The sequence below is a fragment of the Scyliorhinus canicula genome, chromosome 16 (assembly GCF_902713615.1).
Source record: "Scyliorhinus canicula chromosome 16, sScyCan1.1, whole genome shotgun sequence".
NCBI lineage: Eukaryota > Metazoa > Chordata > Chondrichthyes > Carcharhiniformes > Scyliorhinidae > Scyliorhinus > Scyliorhinus canicula.
In genome coordinates this window covers 9,458,642-9,479,642 of record NC_052161.1, presented here as the reverse complement: position 1 = coordinate 9,479,642, position 21,001 = coordinate 9,458,642, and the positions used below count along the sequence as shown (strand labels likewise).

Sequence of the window (21,001 nt, the reverse complement as noted above, 5' to 3'; positions counted from 1 at the left end):
TGGGACATATCATACCAGCATCACACTGGCACTGAAATTTATATCCTAAATTACTCATTTGTGTGATAGGCAGAATGTCTTTTTGACTCGATGGCAGCAATTTAAGATGATCAGTTGTGTTTGCAGTGTAGCTGACTCCCTCCTCCTCCTCTCCCCCCCCCCCCCCCCCCCCCCCCCCTTTCCCTCCCTCCTCCTGTCCTCATGTATCCTTCTTCCATTTGGTATCAGTTTTCTGTCTGGTTATGTTCGTGTGAAGACCTAGGCATGTTTTCCTATGATAAAGGCGCTATATAAATGTAAGTGGTTAATTTATAACATATGACGTGCTGAAACAAATGACCCGACTCACGTTATGTATAATATTATCTGTATCCAAACAATAAGAAAATGAACATCTTTCTCTTTATTTCCCCAGGCCACAATGGACTAATAGCTGTATGTACATCTTTATGTCTTTTTGGTGATGTTTTATTGGGTGTCACACTGAGGTGCCAGCCCTGCCTGTATTTGGGAAAGTATCGCCCATTGATGACCCTTAGACTTGGCCAGGCACAGCCCAGACTGACAGTCGCTGATTGGCCATGCTGTAAACTTTGACCAAATGGGGAAAAGCCTTGGCCTGAACCTCCAGGAGGAAGTCTCTATCCATGTGGCAACGTCTCTGGATAGGCAGAATGAGCAAGACTGGCCTCCTGACTCCTTGATGGTCATCTCCCAGTGTTTGAAGAGACAGTGGACAGTCATAGAACATAGAACATACAGTGCAGAAGGAGGCCATTCGGCCCATCGAGTCTGCACCGATCCACTTAAGCCCTTGCTTCCACACTATCCTTGTATCCCAAAATCTCCTCCTAATCTTTTTGCACTCTAAGGGCAATTTAGCATGGCCAATCCACCTAACCTAACCTGAGTCTTGGGCAGACTCAGTCTCAGGCAGAGAGAGAGAGAGAGAGACCAGGAACAGGGAGGCATCTGAGGGTGAATAAGGACATTTTATACTTGCAAAAAAAATAGGATCAGTGGGATATAAAATCTCAAATAATGAAAGGAAGTGGAACTTCGAAGATAGTTTGAGATGGGGAAGACACCTCTCAGTTCATTGATCTAGACTCTACAACCCCTGCCATTGTAGCTTTTTGATGATTCCTGATTCTGACCTCTGCTGTTCTATTCTGGGAATGTGTTCCAAGAATTGATCAAACTTTGCGTGAAGATGACCTTCTTGATATGAGTCCAAAGTCTGCATCCCAGTCCTATTGTCACGGTCAGTAAGTTGGCACGAAAGTCTCTTGTTTGCTGCAACAATGAAACTGCAGACAAAAAAAGGCTGAAAAGACACATCACCAGAAAGAGTAAAGACAGATTTATCTTTTCCGTGCTGACCTCCTGAGACCCACTTTGTCCGAACCCACTTTGAGTGGAATTCCCAGAAGAAACTTTAACCCGTCTTCTCCCCTTCCAGAGGCTGACTGATGGTGTGTATTTCCAGAACTTTCCCTGTTTATGCAGGATTTATGAGTGAACGGTTTTGCTGAGTCTAAGCGTTGTGTTTTATGAGGTCAAGATTCAGATGCATCAAACCTTTCTAATTGCGCTGTGGAGGAGCATGCCACATGGTTGCACCCGAGAAATCCTGCTTGATTCAAAGTTCAACTCGTCACTGTTCCCATCTCCTTGTCATAAAAACAGCAACTCTCAGAGCTTCTTAAAGCGAGAGGAGAGGTTACTGTTCTGGGTGAAGCTTTCAATCGTAGGAATTCAAACAGATGTCCGCACATCAAAGATCCCCATCCCACACACTTGCGTCAAGACTTTTAAAAGAAACCTCAAACTAATCTCCTTTTTATATTTTCTCTTGTCTCTCCATGACCCTAGATCCCCCATCCTGGCAAATCAATGCTGGTTTTATTGTGGTGTCTAAAATTGTATATTGTACTTTACCTGGCCACACAATTTTATAAAAGGACCATTACCGATTTAGCGATCTATGCTTGTTTATAAAACCTGAAAGTTGATTTGTTTTTTTGATAAACAATTTCAATGAGGTATTTTTTGGCATTGTAGACAGTAAAATTACAAAACGTGAAAACAGAAGGATTGTACAATAAACAAAGTACACAATGCAATTGCCCTAACCTGCCCTACCCAGATCTGCCTAATTGACCCCCGATACTACATTCCCTTAACCCTCAACCCCCCCCCCCCCCCCGTGCCCTCCCCCCTGCTGACGATTAATTATCCGCAAAGAAGTCAATGAATGGGCAGCACGGTAGCATGGTGGAATTCATTCCCCCTCGTTAACCCAAACTTGTCCTCCAACCCCTGCAAGCCAGGGAAGCTCCCATCCAAGAACAAATCTCCCATCCGCTCAATCCCCGCCCTCCGCCATACCCGGAACCCCCCCCCCCCCCCCGTCTTGAGCATCACCCTCTTCACTCACGGGGACTTACCCACCCATATAAAGCCCAAAATGATCTTGCTGACCCTCTTAAAAAAGGAACGTGGAATGAAAATGGGGAGACACTGGAACACGAATAAGAACCTCGGGAGGACCGTCATTTTAACTGTCTGAACTCTCCCAGCTAACAACAGCGGGAGCGCATCCCACCTCCGGAACTCCCCTCGCATTTGATCTACCAGCTGGGACAGGTTCAGCTTGTGCAGCCGACCCCAATCCCGCGCCACTTGTATTCCCAGGTACCTGAAACTGTCCCCAACTAACCGGAACAGCAGCTCCCTCAGCCGGTCCCCCTGGCCCCTCTCCTGGACTACAAACATTTCACTTTTTGTCATATTCAATTTATACCCCGAAAACCGGCCGAATTCCCCCAGGGTCACCATGATTCTGTCCATCCCCGTCATCGGGTCCAATACGTCTAAAAGCAGATCATCTGCATACAATGAAACCCTATGCTCCACCCCCCCCCCCCCCCCCCCCTCGAACCTGCCCCTTCCAACCTCCTGAAGCCCACAGAGCAATTGCCAGCGGCTCTATAGCTAGCGCAAACAGCAGTGGGGAGATGGGGCACCCCTGTCTCGTCCCACGGTGCAGTCTGAAATAGTCGGAAGTCGTCCTGTTTGTCCTCACACTCACCTCCGGGGCCTGATATAACAGCCTGACCCAGTCGATGAAACCCACCCCAAATCCAAACCATCCCAGCACCTCTCATAAGTAGTCCCACTCTACCCGGTCAAATGCCTTCTCCGCGTCCATAGCCACCACTACCTCCACCTCCTTTCCCTTCGGGGGCATCATGATCACATTGAGCAATCTTCTTTTATTCGCCCCCAGTTGCCTACCTTTAACGAACCCTGTTTGGTCCTCCCTAATAACACTCGGCACACAATCCTCAATCCTAGTGGCCAAAAGCTTTGCCAGCAGTTTGGCATCCACGTTAAGAAGGGAGATCGGCCTACAAGACCCACACGACTCCGGGTTCTTGTCCCGTTTTAAAATCAAAGAGATGGTAGCCTGTGGCATCGTCTGGGGAAGCACCCCTCTGACCCTTGCCTCATTAAAAACCTCGACCAGCAGCGGCCCCAATATCCCGGAGAACTTTTTATAAAATTCTACTGGGTACCCATCCGGCCCTGGGGCCTTACCTGACTGCATGGCCTTTAAGCCCTCTAATATCTCCTTGACTCTGATCGGGGCGCCCAGCCCTTCTACTAGCTCCCTGCCCACTTTTGGGAATGTCAGGCCGTCTAAGAAGCATCTCATCCCCTCCGGCCCCGCGGGGGGCTCCGAGCTATAGAGTTTGCTATAAAAGTCCTTGAAAGCTCTGTTCACACCCGCCGCATCCCCTATCAAGTTACCGCCTCCATTCACCACTTTCCCTATTGCCCTAGCTGCCTCCCTCTTTCTGAGCTGCTGAGCCAGCATCCTGCTGGCTTTCTCTCCATGCTTATATATCACACCCCTCGCCTTTCTGAGCTGCCGAGCCAGCATCCTGCTGGCTTTCTCCCCATGCTCATATATCACACCCCTCGCCTTTCTGAGCTGCTCTACTGCCTTACCTGTGGACACCACCCCAAACTCTGCCTGCAGCCTCCTCCGTCCCCTCCAGAGCTCTGTACTCAGGGTCCCCGTGTACCTCCTGTCAATCTGCAGGATCTCCGCTAACAGTCGGTCTGTTTCTGCCCTGTCCGTCTTGTCCCTGTGAGTCCAGATTGAAATCAGCTCCCCTCTCACCACTGCCTTGTGCGCCTCCCTTGGGCTGGGGGCAGGTCCAGGAAAGGGGATGACTGACCAGCAAGGGGGGGGGGGGGGGGGGCGCGGCCCATTTAGCCCTCTAACGTTCCACGTAACCAGCTTAGTTGGGGGGCACCGCGCCCCCCCCCCCCCCCTTGCTGGTCAGCCATCCCCTTTCCTGGGCCTGCCCCCAGCCCCTGCCCCGCGCCTCTGTAGCCCCGCCTCCTGGCAGCGCCCGTTCCCAACCTCTTCTCCACTTCTAAAATCAAATCCCTCCCTCGTCAGCCAAGCAACCCCCCCCCAGCAACAACACTCTGTAACCTAACCCCATCCCTAATCTGATTGTATACACACCCCCCACTGCGCCCCCCCCAGACTAGATCACCCAGCTAGCCTAGCGGCCCGTGGCTCCGGCGCCAGCATGTCTCCCACCTATTGTTGCCTACCTGCCCTCCCCCCGCCCCTCGAAACCATCGCCCTCATCAACCCAGCCCTGACGGCCGCCCCCCTTAAATCAGCTCCCCTCTCACCACCGCTGCTGAGACTTCCCCCGTATCGTTGACCTGCAGATAGTTTTGTATACACTTCCTCACCCTCGCTCACCCCTTCATCCGCCAGCAGTCCCACATCCAGCCTCCACTGCGGGCGCTGGAAGCTCTCTTCACTCACCTGAAGCTCAACCCAATGGTCGGAAATGGTGATTGCCGAATACTGCGCATCCACCACCCGTCAGTAGATCCCTACTCAGTATAAAAAAATCGATCTGGGAGTAGACCCTAAGAACGTGCGAGAAGAAGGAAAACTCCTTCCCTATCGGCCTACCAAACCTCCATGGATCGGGCCCCCCCCCATCTGCTCCGTGAACTCCCTCAGCTCTTTTCCCATTGCCGACAGTCTGCCTGGTTTTGAGACGACCGGTCCAGGCCTGGATCCATCACTGTATTGAAATCCTCTCCCATAAATAACCAGCTTGTGGGAATCCAGGTCGGGTATCTTCCCCAGCACCCTCTTTATGAAATCCGCATCATCCCAGTTTGGTGCATATATGTTGACCAAGGCCACCTTCCTCCCTCCCAGCCTACCGCTAACCATAATGTAGCGACCTCCCCCGTCCGAAACAATACTCCCCACCTCAAACTGCACCCGCTTGTTCACCAGAATCGCGACTCCCCTGGTCTTAGCGTTTAGCCCTGAGTGGAATACCTGACTAACCCAACTCTTCCTCAACCTGATCTGGTCCGCTACCTTCAGGTGCGTCTCCTGCAACATTATCACGTCCGCCTTTAAAGCCCTAAGATGCGCAAACACTTTAGCCCTCTTCACCGGCCCATTTAGCCCTCTAACGTTCCACGTAACCAGCTTAGTTGGGGGGCACCGCGCCCCCCCCCCCCCCCCTTGCTGGTCAGCCATCCCCTTTCCTGGGCCTGCCCCCAGCCCCTGCCCCGCGCCTCTGTAGCCCCGCCTCCTGGCAGCGCCCATCCACAACCTCTTCTCCACTTCTAAAATCAAATCCCTCCCTCGTCAGCCAAGCAACCCACCCCCCCCCCCCCAGCAACAACACTCTGTAACCTAACCCCATCCCTAATCTGATTGTATACATACCCCCCACTGCACCCCCCCAGACTAGATCACCCAGCTAGCCTAGCGGCCCGTGGCTCCGGCGCCAGCATGTCTCCCACCTATTGTTGCCTACCTGCCCTCCCCCCGCCTCTTGAAACCATCGCCCTCGTCAACCCAGCCCCGACGGCCGCCCCCTTTAAGAAACACGCCACCCAAAGTCAGTATAAAGAAAAACAAAGCCAAACTCTCGCCATAATACAAATCAATGTAATAATACAAAGTCAAAAATCCCCACCACATCCCCCTCACAACACAGAAAACCCACCGAGATCGAATAATTTTTTTAACTGCTTTCCCCTTCTTAAACAAAACACAATTATCGAAGAGAAAAGCCAAGAACGAAAACAAACAGACGAATAAATCAGTGTAAACAGCATTTGAAACGAGCAGGAAAAACAGTTTCTCAAACTTAGAGCAGAATGTTCTCAAGTTGGCACCAGTCCTTCCCTCCTGGCAAACTCCATAGCGTCCTCAGGCGACTCACGGTAATTATGTTGGTCCTCATACGTAACCCAAAGTCGCGCCGGATACAGCAGACCGAACTTAACCTGCTTCTTGAACAGGATCGACTTGACTTGATTAAAGCCTGCCCTCCTCTTGGCCACCTCCACGCTTAGATCTTGGTACACCCGCAAAATGCTGTTGTCCCACTTACAGCTCCGCGTGCGTTTGGCCTATTGGAGAATACGCTCTTTATCCAGGTACCTATGGAACCTGACCACCATCGCCCGAGGGGGGGGTCTCCCTGCCGCGGCTTCCTCACCAGCCCTCTGTACGCCCGATCCACCTCCAACGGTCGGGGGAAAGCCCCATCTCCCAGCAGCTTCTGGAACATGTTCGCCACAAACTCTCCAGGATCCGCCCCCTCCGGGAGGCCGACAATCGTTAGGTTCGGCATGTTCTCCAAATCCTCTACCTGTTCCAGCAGACTTTTTTGCCGGTCCCTCAGCATCTCCATCTCCACTGCCGCCTGGTGTTCCTCTTGTTCAGCTAGCGCCTTCTCCAGTTTCTGGATCGTCCGGCCCTGGGCATCCAGCCTCTGCTCCATCCTCTCCACCGTTTCCTTAATGGGTCTAGACATTCCCGTTTCTGTCTGGCGAAGCCTTCCCGGATGACCTGCATCAGCTCCTCCGTTGATGGTTGGGCCGAAGCCCCAGGGGTCTGGACACCGGCCATCTTGTCCCCTGCTGCAGCCAACACCCAGCTCGAGCCTGACTTTTGTTTCTTCCCTTTCGATCTCTTTGGGCTGTGTTCCATAAACCAATATATACACACCGAACACTTGTTCACTGTTTCTTCAAATCCAGCGCTTAAAAGCGCAAACAAAGTCGGGGGGAAAGGTCCGAATGTCTAGCCAGAGCGGGAGCCACCAAGTGTGTGACCTACTCCCTCATGGTCGCCACTGGAAGTCCCTTGATTTGTTATTATGTCTTTATCGCCCTGTGCTCAAACCTTCAATGAAATTTCTATCTGAACCCCTCCATTGAGTTTTTAATTAATTCATTCATATACTGTGTGTGTAGCTGGCTGGTCCGGTATTGGTGCCCATCCCTAACTGCCCCTGAACCGAGTGCCTTGCTCGGCCATTTCAGAGGACATTCAAGAGTCAACTACTTTAGGGTGGACCTGGGCCACTTGCAGGCCAGATTCCTTCCCGAAAGGACATTCGCCAATCAGACGGGTTTTTACAATAACCAGCAACCGTTTCATGGTCACCTTGAGGCCTTTCGTTCGAGAATTTTTTTATTGGATTCAAATTTCACCATCTGTTGTGGTGGGATTGGAACCGTGGTCTTCAGAGCCCGACTCTGGGTCTCTGGATTACTATTCAGCGACAGTATCACAACACCACCGTCGGGATCTTCCAGTCCCACTGATGTCGATGGCCATTTGCATTGCTCGCTGGCCGTGCCACGGTTGGGGGGGCGCGGTGGGGTGGGGGGGGGGGGGCGGAGGGGGTCGCCTTCTGCAGGACTACAAGATCCTGCCAGTTGAATTGGGCAGTTAATCCTGGCCATACTGGGTGACTTGCTTCCACAACAAAAATGAGTTCTCAGGTGATTGAGGAGTCCAATGCGTGACCTACGGTGTCTGTCAGCGGTGGGGCTGACGGTGGTTAGAGGAGTGGGTGGGTGGGGTGCCCTGGTGGCCACGCGCTGCGTTCACCGTTAACACTTGGCTTCCGCTTGTCCTCGCCGATGGACCTCAGGGTGTTCAGCTCCTTCTCACTTGCTTTTCCTCCGCTTCGGGCAGTCCTGGGCCAGGGATTCCCAGGTGTCGGAGAGAATGTTGCACTTTTTCAAGGAGGCTTTGAAGGTGTCCTTGGAGAGTTTCTCTGCCCTCCTGGGCCTTGCTGTGTCGAAGCTCTGTGTGGAGGGTTTGTTTCGGGAGTCCCGTGTCAGGCACGCGGGTGATGTGGCCCATCCCGAGGAGCTGCTTCAATGATGTGGATGTTGGCCTTGGCAAGAACACTGATGTTGGTTGGCGTCTTTCTCCTGCCAATGGATTTGCAGGACCTTGCGGAGGTTGCGCTGATAACACGTCTCCAGGGTTTTGAGGTGCCTGCTGTACATACCCTACGTCTCTGAGTCAGATAGGGGGGGGGGGGGGGTATTGCTACTGCGCTGTAGACCATGAGCTTGGTGCTAGGTCTGAGGTCCTGCTGTTCAAACAAACACTCTCTTCCTCAGGCAGCCGAAGATGTTGCTGTTTATCCTTGTTGACATTCGGCTCCTAAGTTAAACAAAGTGGTCCATGGTATCCGAGGTGGTCAGTGCTGTGTGGCGGAGCAGGTTGCTAGATGACCTTTGCCTTATGGATGTTTAGTGTAAGGCCCATGCCCTCTTACACCTTGATAATCGTGTTGATGATGACCCAGAGCCTGGTCTCCAGTGTGCGCAGATGCAAGCATCGTCTGCAAGCTGTAGTTCAATGACAGAGGATGGAATGACCCTAGATCTGGCCTGTAGGTGGTGGAGGTTGAACAGATTCACATTTCATCTGTAGTTTAGCTCCACTCCAGTGAGGAGCTTGCTGAGGGTGAGATGGAGAATTACAGCAAGGAAGATTGAGATGGTTGTGATGACACAGCCTTGCTTGACCCCAATCCGGACGTGAATTGGGTTTGTGGTGGATCCATTGGTCAGGATCACGGTCTACATGTCACCGTGGAGCAGGCACAGGATGGTGACAAACTTTTGGGGGCAGCCAAAATGGAGGAGGCCGCTCCATAATGCCTTGTGGTTCACAGTGTCGAAGGCCTTTGTAAGGTCAAAAAAGGCAATATACAAGGGTTCATGTTCCCTGCATTTCACTTGTGATTGCCGTGCAGTGAAGATCGTGTCCGCTGTCCCCCTTAGCGAGCGGAATCTGCATTGTGACAGTGAGAGGAGCTCTTCAGCCACAAGGAGCAGGCGAATAAGGAGGACTCCTGCATTGACCTTCCCAGCGGCCAACAGCAGGGAAATTCCTCTGTAGTTACTGCAGTCAGACTTGTCACCTTTCATGATATGTCTCTGAGATCTCCTGGCATCCTCCTTCCTGATAAGGGAAGTGAGGCCATTAATCCACATCAGTTTTGCTTCTTCACCATGTTTTGGTGCTTTGGCGGAGATTCCACCAGCTCTTAATGCCCCAATGTTCTTTAGCCGTGGGATGGCCTTTCCTACCTCGTGTTGGGGTTGTGTTGAGATGGGGGGGGGGGGGGGGGGGGGGGGAAGTAGCTTGCTGCCGGACGGATTCGAGGACACTCTGGTAATGAGGGCGTCAAAGTGCTCTTTCCAACAGGCGTTGATGGCCTCCCTATTCTTGATGAACACCGCTCAGTTCCTGGCCAGCAGTGGGATGGGGCCTTGATGCTTGGGCTGTCTTGAATGCGCTAAAGAAACCATGCGCGTCATGGTTGTCAACTAACTGCTGGATCTCCCGCGCTTTCTCCACCCACCATCTGTTCTTTAGGTCACAGGTTTTATTCAGACATCTGCAAAGCTGCTTTCTTACTCTTGAGGGGGGAGGGGCGTCGCTGTTTCACGTTTAGAAAAGTAGGGATTAATGGGTCCTTTTCAAATTGGCAGGCAGTAACTAGTGGGGTACCACAGGGATCGGTGCTGGGACCCCAGCCATTCACAATATATATTAATGATTTGGATGAGGGAACAAAATGTAACATCTCAAAGTTTGCAGATGATACCAAGTTAGGTGGGAGGGTGAATTGTGACGAGTATGCAGGGATCCTACAGCATGATCTGGACAGGTTGGGCGAGTGGGCAAATCAATGGCAGATGCAGTATAATTTGGATAAGTGTGAGGTTATTCACTTTGGAAGCAAAAACAGGAAGGTAGATTACTACCTGAATGGTTGTAAATTGGGAGAGGGGAGTGTGCAGTGGGACCTGAGTGTCCTTGTGCACCATTCGCTGAAGGTAAGCATGCAGGTGCAGCAGGCGGTAAAGAAGGCTAATGGTATGTTGGCCTTCATTACGAGAGGTTTTGAGTATCGAAGCAGGGATGTGTTGCTGCAATTGTACAGGGCCTTGGTGAGGCCACACCTGGAGTATTGTGTGCATTTATGGTCTCCTTCTCTGAGGAAGGATGTTCTTGCTCTCGAGGGAGCGCAGCGAAGGTTTACCAGACTGATTCCAGGGATGGTGGGACTGTCATATGATGAGAGATTGACTAGTTTGGGATTGTTCTCGCTGGAGTTCAGAAGAATAAGGGGGGATCTCATAGAGACTTATAAAATTCTAACAGGACTAGAAAGGGTAGATGCAGGGAAGATGTAATGATCGGTCTGTCCAGAACCAGGGGTCACAGCCTGAGGATTCAGGGTAAACCATTTCGGACAGAGATAAGGAGTCACTTCTTCACACAAAGAGTGGTGAGCCTGTGGAATTCATTGCCACAGGAAGTAGTTGATGCTAAAACTTTGAATATATTCAAGAGGCGGCTGGATATAGCACTTGAGGAGAATGGGATCAAAGGCTATGGGGAGAAAGCAGGATTAGGCTATTGAGTTGGATGATCAGCCATGATCGTGATGAATGGCAGAGCAGGCTCGAAGGGCCAAAAGGCCTCCTCCTGCTCCTACCTTCTATGTATCTATGTACCTCTCTCCCTGGGATTCACAAAGTGGCCTCAGGAGGGCCGCACTGGCCTGTGGGTCCCTGCTGCCCCTCTTGCACTCCCTCACTAATTTGATGTCCGTGCAATATTTTTAAAGAATGTTTTAAAAAGCATGTCTTCAAATTTGATCTTGGGGACTGGAAGCCCGAAGGCTTGGAAGTTTTGACTGTTGCCTTGTCTCTCGCAGGCCGCGTACCTCCAGAGGTCTGGAGTCAACACTGCCGTGTTAGAGAAGCGTCATGTGATTGGTGGGGCCGCTGTCACGGAGGAACTCATTCCAGGTAGGAGCAGACGCAGTCAGGCCAGGTACAAGAGGTTCCTCGGGTTTCAGTAAGAATATCTGTCGAGCCTTGCAGACTGCACTCCAGCCGAGAAAACATTGAGCCAAGGCTTCTCTGCTCCCAGACCTCTGCCCTCTGCCATCTAGATGGACAAGGGAAGCAGGTACACAGGGGACACCACCACCTGAATGCACCCCCCCAGTCACAAAACATCCTGACTTAGAAATATCTCACCTCAACCTCACAGCCAGTCGGTCAAAATCCTGAAATTCTCATCCTAACAATGTTGTGGAGAAACCTTTTCACGTACAGACTTGCCACATTCATCAAAGACTTGCATTTATATAGTGCCTTTCATAATCAACAGATGTCCCAAAGCATTTTTCGGCAGATTAAGTAGTTGTGAAGTTGTTGTAATGTAGGAAAGGTGGCAGGCAATTTGTCCCACAAACATCAAGGACCAGAGAATCTGTTTTTATTTGTATTGGTCGTTGAGAGTTAGATAGCAGCAGGGCACCGGGATAACTCCCTTCCTCATCTTTGCAACGCTGCTGTCTATCCTTATAGATCCATCTGAGAGGGAACATCTGAAGACAGGGGGCTGGATTCTCCGAATGTCAGGCTAGGTCTGGAGGGTTTGTGGCATTTTACCCCCAAAAAATCGACCCCATCCCAGCACTGATCGTCCGACCGGTGAGGGTGTTGCAGCCACGCCATATAAAATGGCCACTGGCTCCCACGATAAAAATGTCAGGAGAATGGCCGGGTCCGTGGCCACGCTTGCGCACGGTGCCTACCTGCAGCGGTCACGACGTACAACATGGCTCTGGCCGTGAGCGGGCCTGACCTGCCAGATAGTGCCCCCCGGACATCCCCTGGCCACCCCCCTGGAAACCCCCCACCAGTCCCCCCCAGCCCTCGCCGAAGCCCCCCCCCCTCCCAGCCAGGAGCACGGCTCCCGCCCGTCTGTGGTCGCAGCCGCCACATAAGGTTCCTGACAGCTGACACCACACGTCCCCTGGGCTGTTAGTAACTCAGCCCATTGGGGGCGGAGCATCAGGGGAGGGCCTTCAGGTGACGTCCTGAGGACGTCCCAAAGGCGTACGGCATGCTCCTCAATGACGGCGTTTCGGATGTACTCATTCCATGTACTCATCCTTACCACTGAGCACTGGGAGATTCCTGAATGCAGAATGTGGTACCTCCCTCCCTGGGGGCTCTTTGCTACCTGGCCAATTGAGATACAAAATGGTTTTGCTCTTTTATTTCCCCCATCCTTTTCTTGCCTTCAGTTCATCTCCCTGCAGAAGTCCTCCAGGACATTTGCTAAGTGACCATTTTACACGTGTGGGACTAGCCAGCGATCACCGGCAGGTTATTCAGTTGCCAAGCCTGATGTCTGGGGGCTGGGGATGGGATAGAAAAATGAGCCAATGCCACTGACTCAAGATCAGGGTTTGAGATTGTCCAGTGTTTTCTGTTTAATACTCTCCTGCAGGGCAGAATGGAATGATGTCACTAATTATACTTCAACCAGATCACTGAAACTGGTCATGATCACACTGCTGCTTTTAGGAACTTATGCATAAATTAATTGTTGTGTTTTCTATTTAACAGCAATGACCGCACTTTAACAATTCTTTATTGGCTATGAAACTATTTGGGACCCCCTGAAGTTTAAAAGGTGCTATATAAATGCAGCTTCATTCTTTCCATGAAGTCCATAATTGCACATTGAAATAAAAACAGAAGATTGCGAATGCGAGATAAAACACCAAGCCCAGCAGCTGCAGAGAAACGGAGTTAACGTTTTGACTTAACATTGTGTTCGGCAACCTCAGACCATGAACTCTCTCCTCCATCTCGACTCCTTTTTTAAATCCGGTTTTTTTCTCCCAACTCCCTCTTCCCACCTCTCCACCCCCGCCCCCGAACCATCCCCACAGATGCTGCCAGACCTGCTGTGTTTCCCCCCGCCCCCTGGCATTTTCCTCTTTCCGTATGTAATTGCACGCATCTCCATCAGAGGGAGCTCTTCATAGCCAGGTCAGTGCACAGGAATGCTGGGAGCTGAAATCCAGAATTGTAGCAGATAGCTTTTAACAACTGACCTAGTTTGGGGAAATGTGATTGAGTAACAGACAAGTCAGACTAGTAAAGTAACCAGCAAATTAATATGTTCCAAAAGTCCAGCTACCTGCCGATGGAATGGATCTCTCAAAGCGCTGTTCATCCGATTAATCATCAGGTTAAGGGGCTGGTTTAGCTCACTCGGCTAAACTGCTGGCTTTTAAAGCAGACCAAGCAGGCCAGCAGCACGGTTCGATTCCCGTACCAGCCTCCCCGGACAGGCGCCGGAATGTGGCGACTAGGGGCTTTTCACAGTAACTTCATTGAAGCCTACTCGTGACAATAAGCGATTTTCATTTTCATTTCATCCAATGAATTGATCCCACTGAATATGCGCGTGGAATTGAAGGCAAATTATTGACCCTATTGGGAAATTTGCTGAGTGGCAGGATACAGAAAATAGGGGACATGGGCAGGGCGTAACTGGTGGTGTTCTACAGAAATTGTGCTAGAAACTCATTAACGACTTAAACGATGGGGCAGAAAATATGTTAGCCATTTATTGCAAGAGTGTTTGGAATTGACAGCAATAAGTCCTGTCGCAATTATACAGGACTTGCTGAGGCTACACCTGGAGAACGGTGTGCAGTTTTGGTCTGAGGCTGAGGAGCTTGGCTGTTTAGGACTGACTGGCAGATCAGGTTCGAGGGGCCCCTATAGGCTACACCTGCCTCTATTTGTTATGGTCCCAACTTCATATAATCAGCTTTGCCCCCATAACCTTGGGTTAAGAAAAATCTTATCAATCTCAGATTTAAAATTAACAATTGCCGCTAAATGTAAATAAGAAAAAGATATTTGGCGTGATCCACCCTCCAAACGGGGACGTGGCACGGCCAGTAGATGCCTGGAGATCTGAATCCCGGCCATTGTTCGCGGGATCACTATTTGTAAAATCACTCGCCCGATCTACCGAGGTCCTGGGATCTCCCTTTGCCTCGGAGACCCTAGATGAGCGGCGTTTAATACTGGTCCCCACAAATGGAACGGCACTTGTGGGGGGGGGGGGGGGGGGGTGTCCCAAGGGATTGGAGGCCCCCAGGTGATTGACCTCGGGGTAGGGTAGAATCTGGCTGTGCCACCTGGGTGCCAGGCTGGTGTTTTGCCCATGCTGGGGATCGGGCCCTATCCGTGTGAGGTGGGGCGTGGGGGCCCCCGATGACTCCCTTATATGTGAGTTTGGGCTTTCGGAGGCTGTCGGGGGATGGGGAACGGGGGGTCAAGAGATCGGGATGGCATTTAAAAACCCCGATCGTCTCCTGCACGGAGGAGTTCTGGTGAGCGGAGCTCCTCAGTACAGGAAATGGGATTAAGCGTGGCCTTGGCGAGCGTCCCCACTGAGGCCGGATGGCTACAAAGTCCCGTTAGGTAGCGCGGTCTCTCTTGGTGCTGTGAGTGCCGGGAAACACCTGGCTAAACGCGCTCGACACGGGACCCTGCCGCAATTCGGTTAGATCGCACCCATCTGCCCTTTGAGGGCCAATTTGTGCAGCCAAGGTCTGGAGTTTGGGTTATGTTATTTGGAAGGATTAGGTATTTTTAAGTTCAGTGATATTTAAATACAGGAACCATTTTGTTCAGGTTAGGCGGGGCATGTCGTGCTGCACTCGCGTAGCCTGAATTGAGAGCCCCTTTTGAAATCTATGCTGCTTGTGTAGCTGAAGCTGTGCCTTTTAATGCTGCGGGTTTAATGCTGCTTGTGTAGCTGAAGCTGTGCCTTTTAATGCTGCAGGTTTAATGCTGCAGGTTTTATGCTGCAGGTTCTATGCTGCTTGTGTAGCTGAAGCTGTGCCTTTTAATGCTGCAGGTTTAATGCTGCTTGTGTAGCTGAAGCTGTGCCTTTTAATGCTGCAGGTTTTAAGTTTTCACGAGCCTCTTACGTGCTCAGTTTGCTGAGACCTCAGATCTGCAAAGAGTTGGAGCTGAAGGTGAGGCAACTTTCACTTTTAAAACTATCATTTAAATTAATATAAAGTTTTAATAATTGCTCGATGGGGAATGGCATAATCTGGAGCCGTTGTACAGACGCCGATCAGTTGCTGATCTATGTCCAGTCGGTTGATCGCAGCCAAAGTCCACACAGTTGGGGCCCGAGGATTAGCATTTTAGTCTAGGCACCTCTTAGATGGAAACGGGCGTGAAGGGCCGGCCGCTCGGCCCATCGGGCTCGGAGAATCGCCGTTCGCCGTGAAAAACAGCGAGCGGCCATTTTTCCGAGCCGGGGGGGGGGGGGGGGGGGGGGGGGGGGGGGTGGGGGTGATCGCTGGGGGCGCCAGGGGGCGTAACAAATGTCGGTAGGCCCTCCCACGATTCTCCCACACCATGTGGGGAGCGGAGAATTCCGCCCAATGACTTTGTCTGATAACGCTCTGGTGAAGTGGATTACGATGGACAACTACAGCAAAGGTGCGATGGAAATGCAAGTTGGAAATATCGAACTGAAAAACGTATTTAATATGTTGGCTGTTCCTGCAACCTCACCACCCTGAGCTCCTTTTCCCAAAGCCTGTCGTCCTGTACGCATTTCCTTTTGCATTTGTTTCACAGAATGGGACAATCTGGCCCATCGCATCTGTGCAAACTCTTTTAACGAGCTATCGATTCCCCCTTTACTGTTTCTCCTTCGTCTGCAAATGCTTCTGCTTCAAGCATTGATCCAATTACTTCTTGAAAGTTACGGTCGAATCTGTATCCACCACCTATTCCCGACCCTAACTTCACTATGTTGAAGGCGGGAGAGTCTCCAAGGGCCGTCCTGACCCTGTGGGCCAATAGCACCATCACTCTTCCCTTTCCGTACCCTGACCATATCACTATATTCTTCACTTATCCCCCTTTTCAAAAAATCCCACAATAATGTCTTCATTAAACCTGTTGAATTGGGCCATTAATTTATTGTTTATATTATTTTCCTGTGACAGAAACACGGACTAAAGATATACCTACGGAACCCATCTTCCTTCACACCCATGTTGGAAGATGGGGTTGGAGGGAAACCACCTCGGTCCCTCCTGTTGGGCAATAACATGGAAGAAACCCAAAAACAAATTGCACAGTTCTCAGTGAAAGATGCACAGGTAACTGAAAATGACTGGAGATTTATTTGACCTCTGTCTCACCTTTTTTTCACCGTTTCTTTACCTTTTGCAAGTCATTCCCCCACAAAAGGGCTCGAGAGGGTTGTCAACCCCTTTAGAATTGTCCTGGAGTTTCCAAGAATTGGAATATGGGGTGGGATTCTCCGGCCTCCCAGCTGTCAATGAGAATTCCCATGTGCTGCCGGTGGGACATCACAGAATTCCTACAGTGCGGAAGGAGGCCATTCGGCCCATCTGGTCTGCACCGACCCTCTGAAAGAGCACCCTACCCAGGCCCACTGACCCGCCATATTCCCCTTCCCCCAGCTAACCTGCGCATCCATGGACACTCGGGGGCAATTTAGCATGGCCAATCCACCTAACCTGCACATTTCTGGACTGTGGGAGGAAAGCGGAGCAGCCGGAGGAAACCCACGCAGACACGGGGAGGAAGTGCAAACTCCGCACAGACAGTCACCCAAGGCCGGAATCGAACCCGGGTCCCTGGAGCTGTGAGGCAGCAGTGCTAACCACTGTGCCACCCACGCCGCCCCATCCCTCAACCAACAACTGAAATATACGATATGGTCATGATCACATTGCTGTTTGTGCTCAAAATGGCTGCCATGTGTCTTGCGCTAAAGAAGTATTTGGTTGAGACCATGAAAGATGCTTTATAAATAAAAAATTGTTCTTTCTTTTGAACTACCAAGTCCCTCCACACTCGTCTTTTATTTCCTCAACCACTTCCTATGACCAGTGGTCATCTGGGCAGCTGAGAATGAGATGGCCAAATGCATTTTTGGACACAATGGCTCCTGCGCTGTGCGGTCATAAAGAAGAAGGCTGGAGGATGTCTTATGCAGGACAGTAGGCCAGGGTTGAGTAGTGGACCTGTGAAGGTGGGCAGATACCATGGATTCAGTTTGATAATCCTCAGGGAGCAAGGGGAGTGTTTATGCGCAGTTTCTCCACAGGAGGTTCAATGCTGTTGAAATGATCTGAATGGCCTTGTTCCGGGCTTTCTGTAATCCAAGTGCGATTGTGCTTTACTTGCCAGGCCTACGCTGAGTATGAGGCCTTCATCAATCGCATGGCCACGGCTGTTGACCCTCTTCTGGATGCAGTACCTGTGGATATTCCATCACTAACCAGTAGCTCCCTGAGGGAGAGGATACGATCGTTACGTACCGTGAAACCCCTCTTAAAGACAGGTAAACGGGAAAAGCTGCATTTGCACAGCATCCTTCACAGCCCTGAGCGATCCCAACATGCTTTGCGGCTGGTGGATTACTTTTTGAAGTGTAGTCACTCCTCACACCAATGACTGGACCAAACAGTTAAGTTGCTTTTGGTCTTGGTTTGAGTGTGAAAGCAGAAAATAAATCACAATTCTGAACATTAATTTTTGTGATCTCGACCGCAGAAGAGATGGGGCTTTAAAAGATGGCCGCCACCTCCATTTCATGACACTCGCTCAGGTAGGGCCCTCAGCAGAGGGCTGGAACCCCAAGAGACCTTGCCCCATGACGAAATCCTTCTCACATGCTGAACACAATGTCAGGACTTGAGTTAGCAGCACAACAAAGACTCATTCGATTGATTCCTGGGTTGAAAGGATAATACTATGAGGGACGATCGAGTAGAACGGGCCTTTACTCTCTGGAGTTTAGAAGAATGAGAGAGGACCTCATTGAAACATCTAGGTTTCTGAGTGGTCTTGACAGGGTGGGTCCTGAGAGGCTTTTTGCCCCCAGAGGGCTGTGACTGCTCAGTCACTGAGTATATTCGAGGCTGAGATCGGCAGAACGCTCGGGGAATCGAGGGATCAGGATTCTGGGCAAGGTAGTGGGGCTGATGTTGAAGATCAGTCATGATCTTACTATATGCAGTCAGGTGGGCGCAAGGGGCCGAATGGCCAACTCCTGGTTCCCATGTTCATATATAATTATTGATTTCACTTCTTATCTTCACAGGTTTGAAGCTGGGGAAATACATCCCACAGTTCTACGAATTACTGACCGCCCCGCTATCAAAAGTGAGTTAACATTCTCTTGTGAAATTGCTGCTTTGAGGTTACACCACGCACTGAGTCTGGGGTTCGTTTCCCCACTGCCACCCATTCTGTGCTTGGGGAGAAAGATTCTCATAGCTGTTTGGACAAGGCACAAGAAGAGATGACAGTGGCCAACCGTAAGGTGGACCCCACCATCCTGGGGTCACGATGGACAGTGATCAGGGGAAGGAACTTTGGGCTGCTCCTCTCACGAAGCAACAGTGCAAACTGTACAGATGGGTTCTTGACTCTGAGCAAAGGGATAACCTGCCCTGCCACACCTGGAGTATTGTGTTCAGTTTTGGTCTCCTTACCTGAGAAAGGACGTACTGGCGCTGGAGGGTGTGCAGAGGAGATTCACTAGGTTAATCCCAGAGTTGAAGAGGTTGGATTACGAGGAGAGGTTGAGTAGACTGGGACTGTACTCATTGGAATTTAGAAGGATGAGGGGGGATCTTATAGAAACATATAAAATTATGAAGGGAATAGATATGATAGATGCAGGCAGGTTGTTTCCACTGACGGGTGAAAGCAGAACTAGGGGGCATAGCCTCAAAATAAGGGGAAGTAGATTTAGGACTGAGTTTAGGAGGAACTTCTTCACTCAAAGGGTTGTGAATCTATGGAATTCCTTGCCCAGTGAAGCAGTTGAGGCACCTTCATTACATGTTTTTAAGATAAAGATAGATCATTTTTTGAAGAATAAAGGGATTAAGGGTTATGGTGTTCGGGCTGGAAAGTGGAGCTGAGTCCACAAAAGATCAGCCATGATCTCATTGAATAGCGGAGCAGGCTCGAGGGGCCAGATGGCCGACTCCTGCTCCTAGTTCTTATGTTCTTATGTTCTTATACTCACCCGCAATCATTACCTCTGAGAGCATTAGCTGTTGGGAAGCAGGGAGGAGGTGGAGCGGGAGGGTACCTTGGTATAAAGATTTTAACAAATCAAATTAAAATGTTATTTTTGGGGGCTGTTGATGCACGCTAGCCCCTGCAGATCCATCGGTCACGGAAGGCCTCAAGCCTGTCAGTGGACACTGCGTTTTCCCACTCCAAATACCACCTGGCCATGAACGTAGCCGTGGAAGCGAGGCAGACAGTCATGCTGGGCAACCACCTCGACTGCCCGCTGTCAGGGTCTGTTAAAGGTCACCTTGGCCAGGGACAGCAGCAGGCTAGCGAGGAGCTCCTTCCCCCTCCTTGTCCTCCTCCACATTGGGTGGCTAAAGATCAGGAGCATGGAGTGAAAGGCAGCCAAAATGTAAGGAACAATTCCTTTCGAAAATTAAAAAGAGGGTGTAATCTCCCACTGTCTGTGTGTGCAATACGGGTTCCTCAAGGCCACATATTTATTATTATCACAAGTAGGCTCGCGTTAACACTGCAATGAAGTTACTGTGAAAATCCCCTAGTTGCCACATTCCGCCGCCTGTTCGGGTACACGGAGAGAGAATTCTAAATGTCCAATTCGTCTAATAAGCACGTCCTTGAGACTTGTGGGAGGAAATCGGAGCACCCGGAGGAGACAGGGGGAGAACGTGCAGACTTCGGACAGACAGACCTATGCAGGAATCGAACATTGGACCCTGGCGCTGTGAAGCAACAGTGCTAGCCACTGTGTTAGCGTGCAGCCCATATGCTCTTTTATGCCTATAAGCTCTTTTAGCAAAACAATAAATCAATAAAATAATAGACAGGGGTGACAGACTCTGATGGGCCACTGTAACAAAAACAAACTTGAGAAGAAACATACAAAATAAAATCAAAATGGAGTTCCCGCGGCAATGACGCACTCTAGCCCACCAGTCGAGGAAGGCCCCAAGTGAGCAAGTAGCGGGCGCCTGCTTCCTCCCCTGGGGTGCCCGGCTACCAACGTAGTGATGGAAGAGGGGGCAGACTGTTCGGCTGACCACCCCCTCAATCGTCCGCTAACTGGACCTATTAATGGCCACCTTGTTCAGACCTAGGAACAATGAGGCCCTCCTCTCTGCCTGCGCCCCCCCCCCCCCCCCCCTCCGAACAAGGCGGGCAAAGAGCAGGAGAGTGAGGCGCACGTGCAGTCAATACCGAAGAAGCAATTCCCTGAGGAAATTAAAAAGAGTGGGTGCAATCTCGCACAATCTAGTTTCACATGGAGTAGGGACTGCTCAAGGCTGCAGTGTCCCAGTCTTAATTTCTTTGGAATAAAACAATCATCCACAAATTAAACAAAAGTCACGGGGGTGACAGCCCCTGGTGGGGGTCTGTAACCAGAATAAAACGTCAAATGGAAACTTAACTAATTAACTAAAAATATCATTCCGTGGTTGGGAGCGGAGGAGGCGATCTTGCACCCCATCCCTCATGGGACCCACCGGTCATGGTGTCTCAGTTTATATGTGCCCAAAGCACTTAATTAAGCAATACCATTCGCCTGTATATCTAACAATATCATGAACATACTTGGCTGGATTCTCCGTTCTGGAGACTAAGTGCTCCATCCAGCGGAATCTCACGACTGGTCTCCGCTGGGAGTTGAAGTGTT

The 21,001-nt window shown here is 50.7% G+C and overlaps 1 protein-coding gene across 3 annotated transcripts in view; it reads left to right on the top strand.

Moving 5' to 3' along the window:
* pyroxd2 (pyridine nucleotide-disulphide oxidoreductase domain 2) overlaps nucleotides 1-21,001 on the top strand; it is a 58,290-nt gene that overhangs the window by 8,382 nt on the left and 28,907 nt on the right. For 2 of the 3 annotated variants that reach the window (XM_038822157.1, XM_038822158.1), the window contains exons 3-8: nucleotides 416-435; nucleotides 11,121-11,214; nucleotides 15,199-15,272; nucleotides 16,266-16,421; nucleotides 17,482-17,635; nucleotides 18,398-18,459. In XM_038822157.1, the coding sequence (XP_038678085.1) occupies nucleotides 416-435; nucleotides 11,121-11,214; nucleotides 15,199-15,272; nucleotides 16,266-16,421; nucleotides 17,482-17,635; nucleotides 18,398-18,459 (560 nt within the window). The remainder of the gene's footprint in view (nucleotides 1-415; nucleotides 436-11,120; nucleotides 11,215-15,198; nucleotides 15,273-16,265; nucleotides 16,422-17,481; nucleotides 17,636-18,397; nucleotides 18,460-21,001) is intronic. The other variant, XM_038822159.1, reaches the window with a different exon arrangement.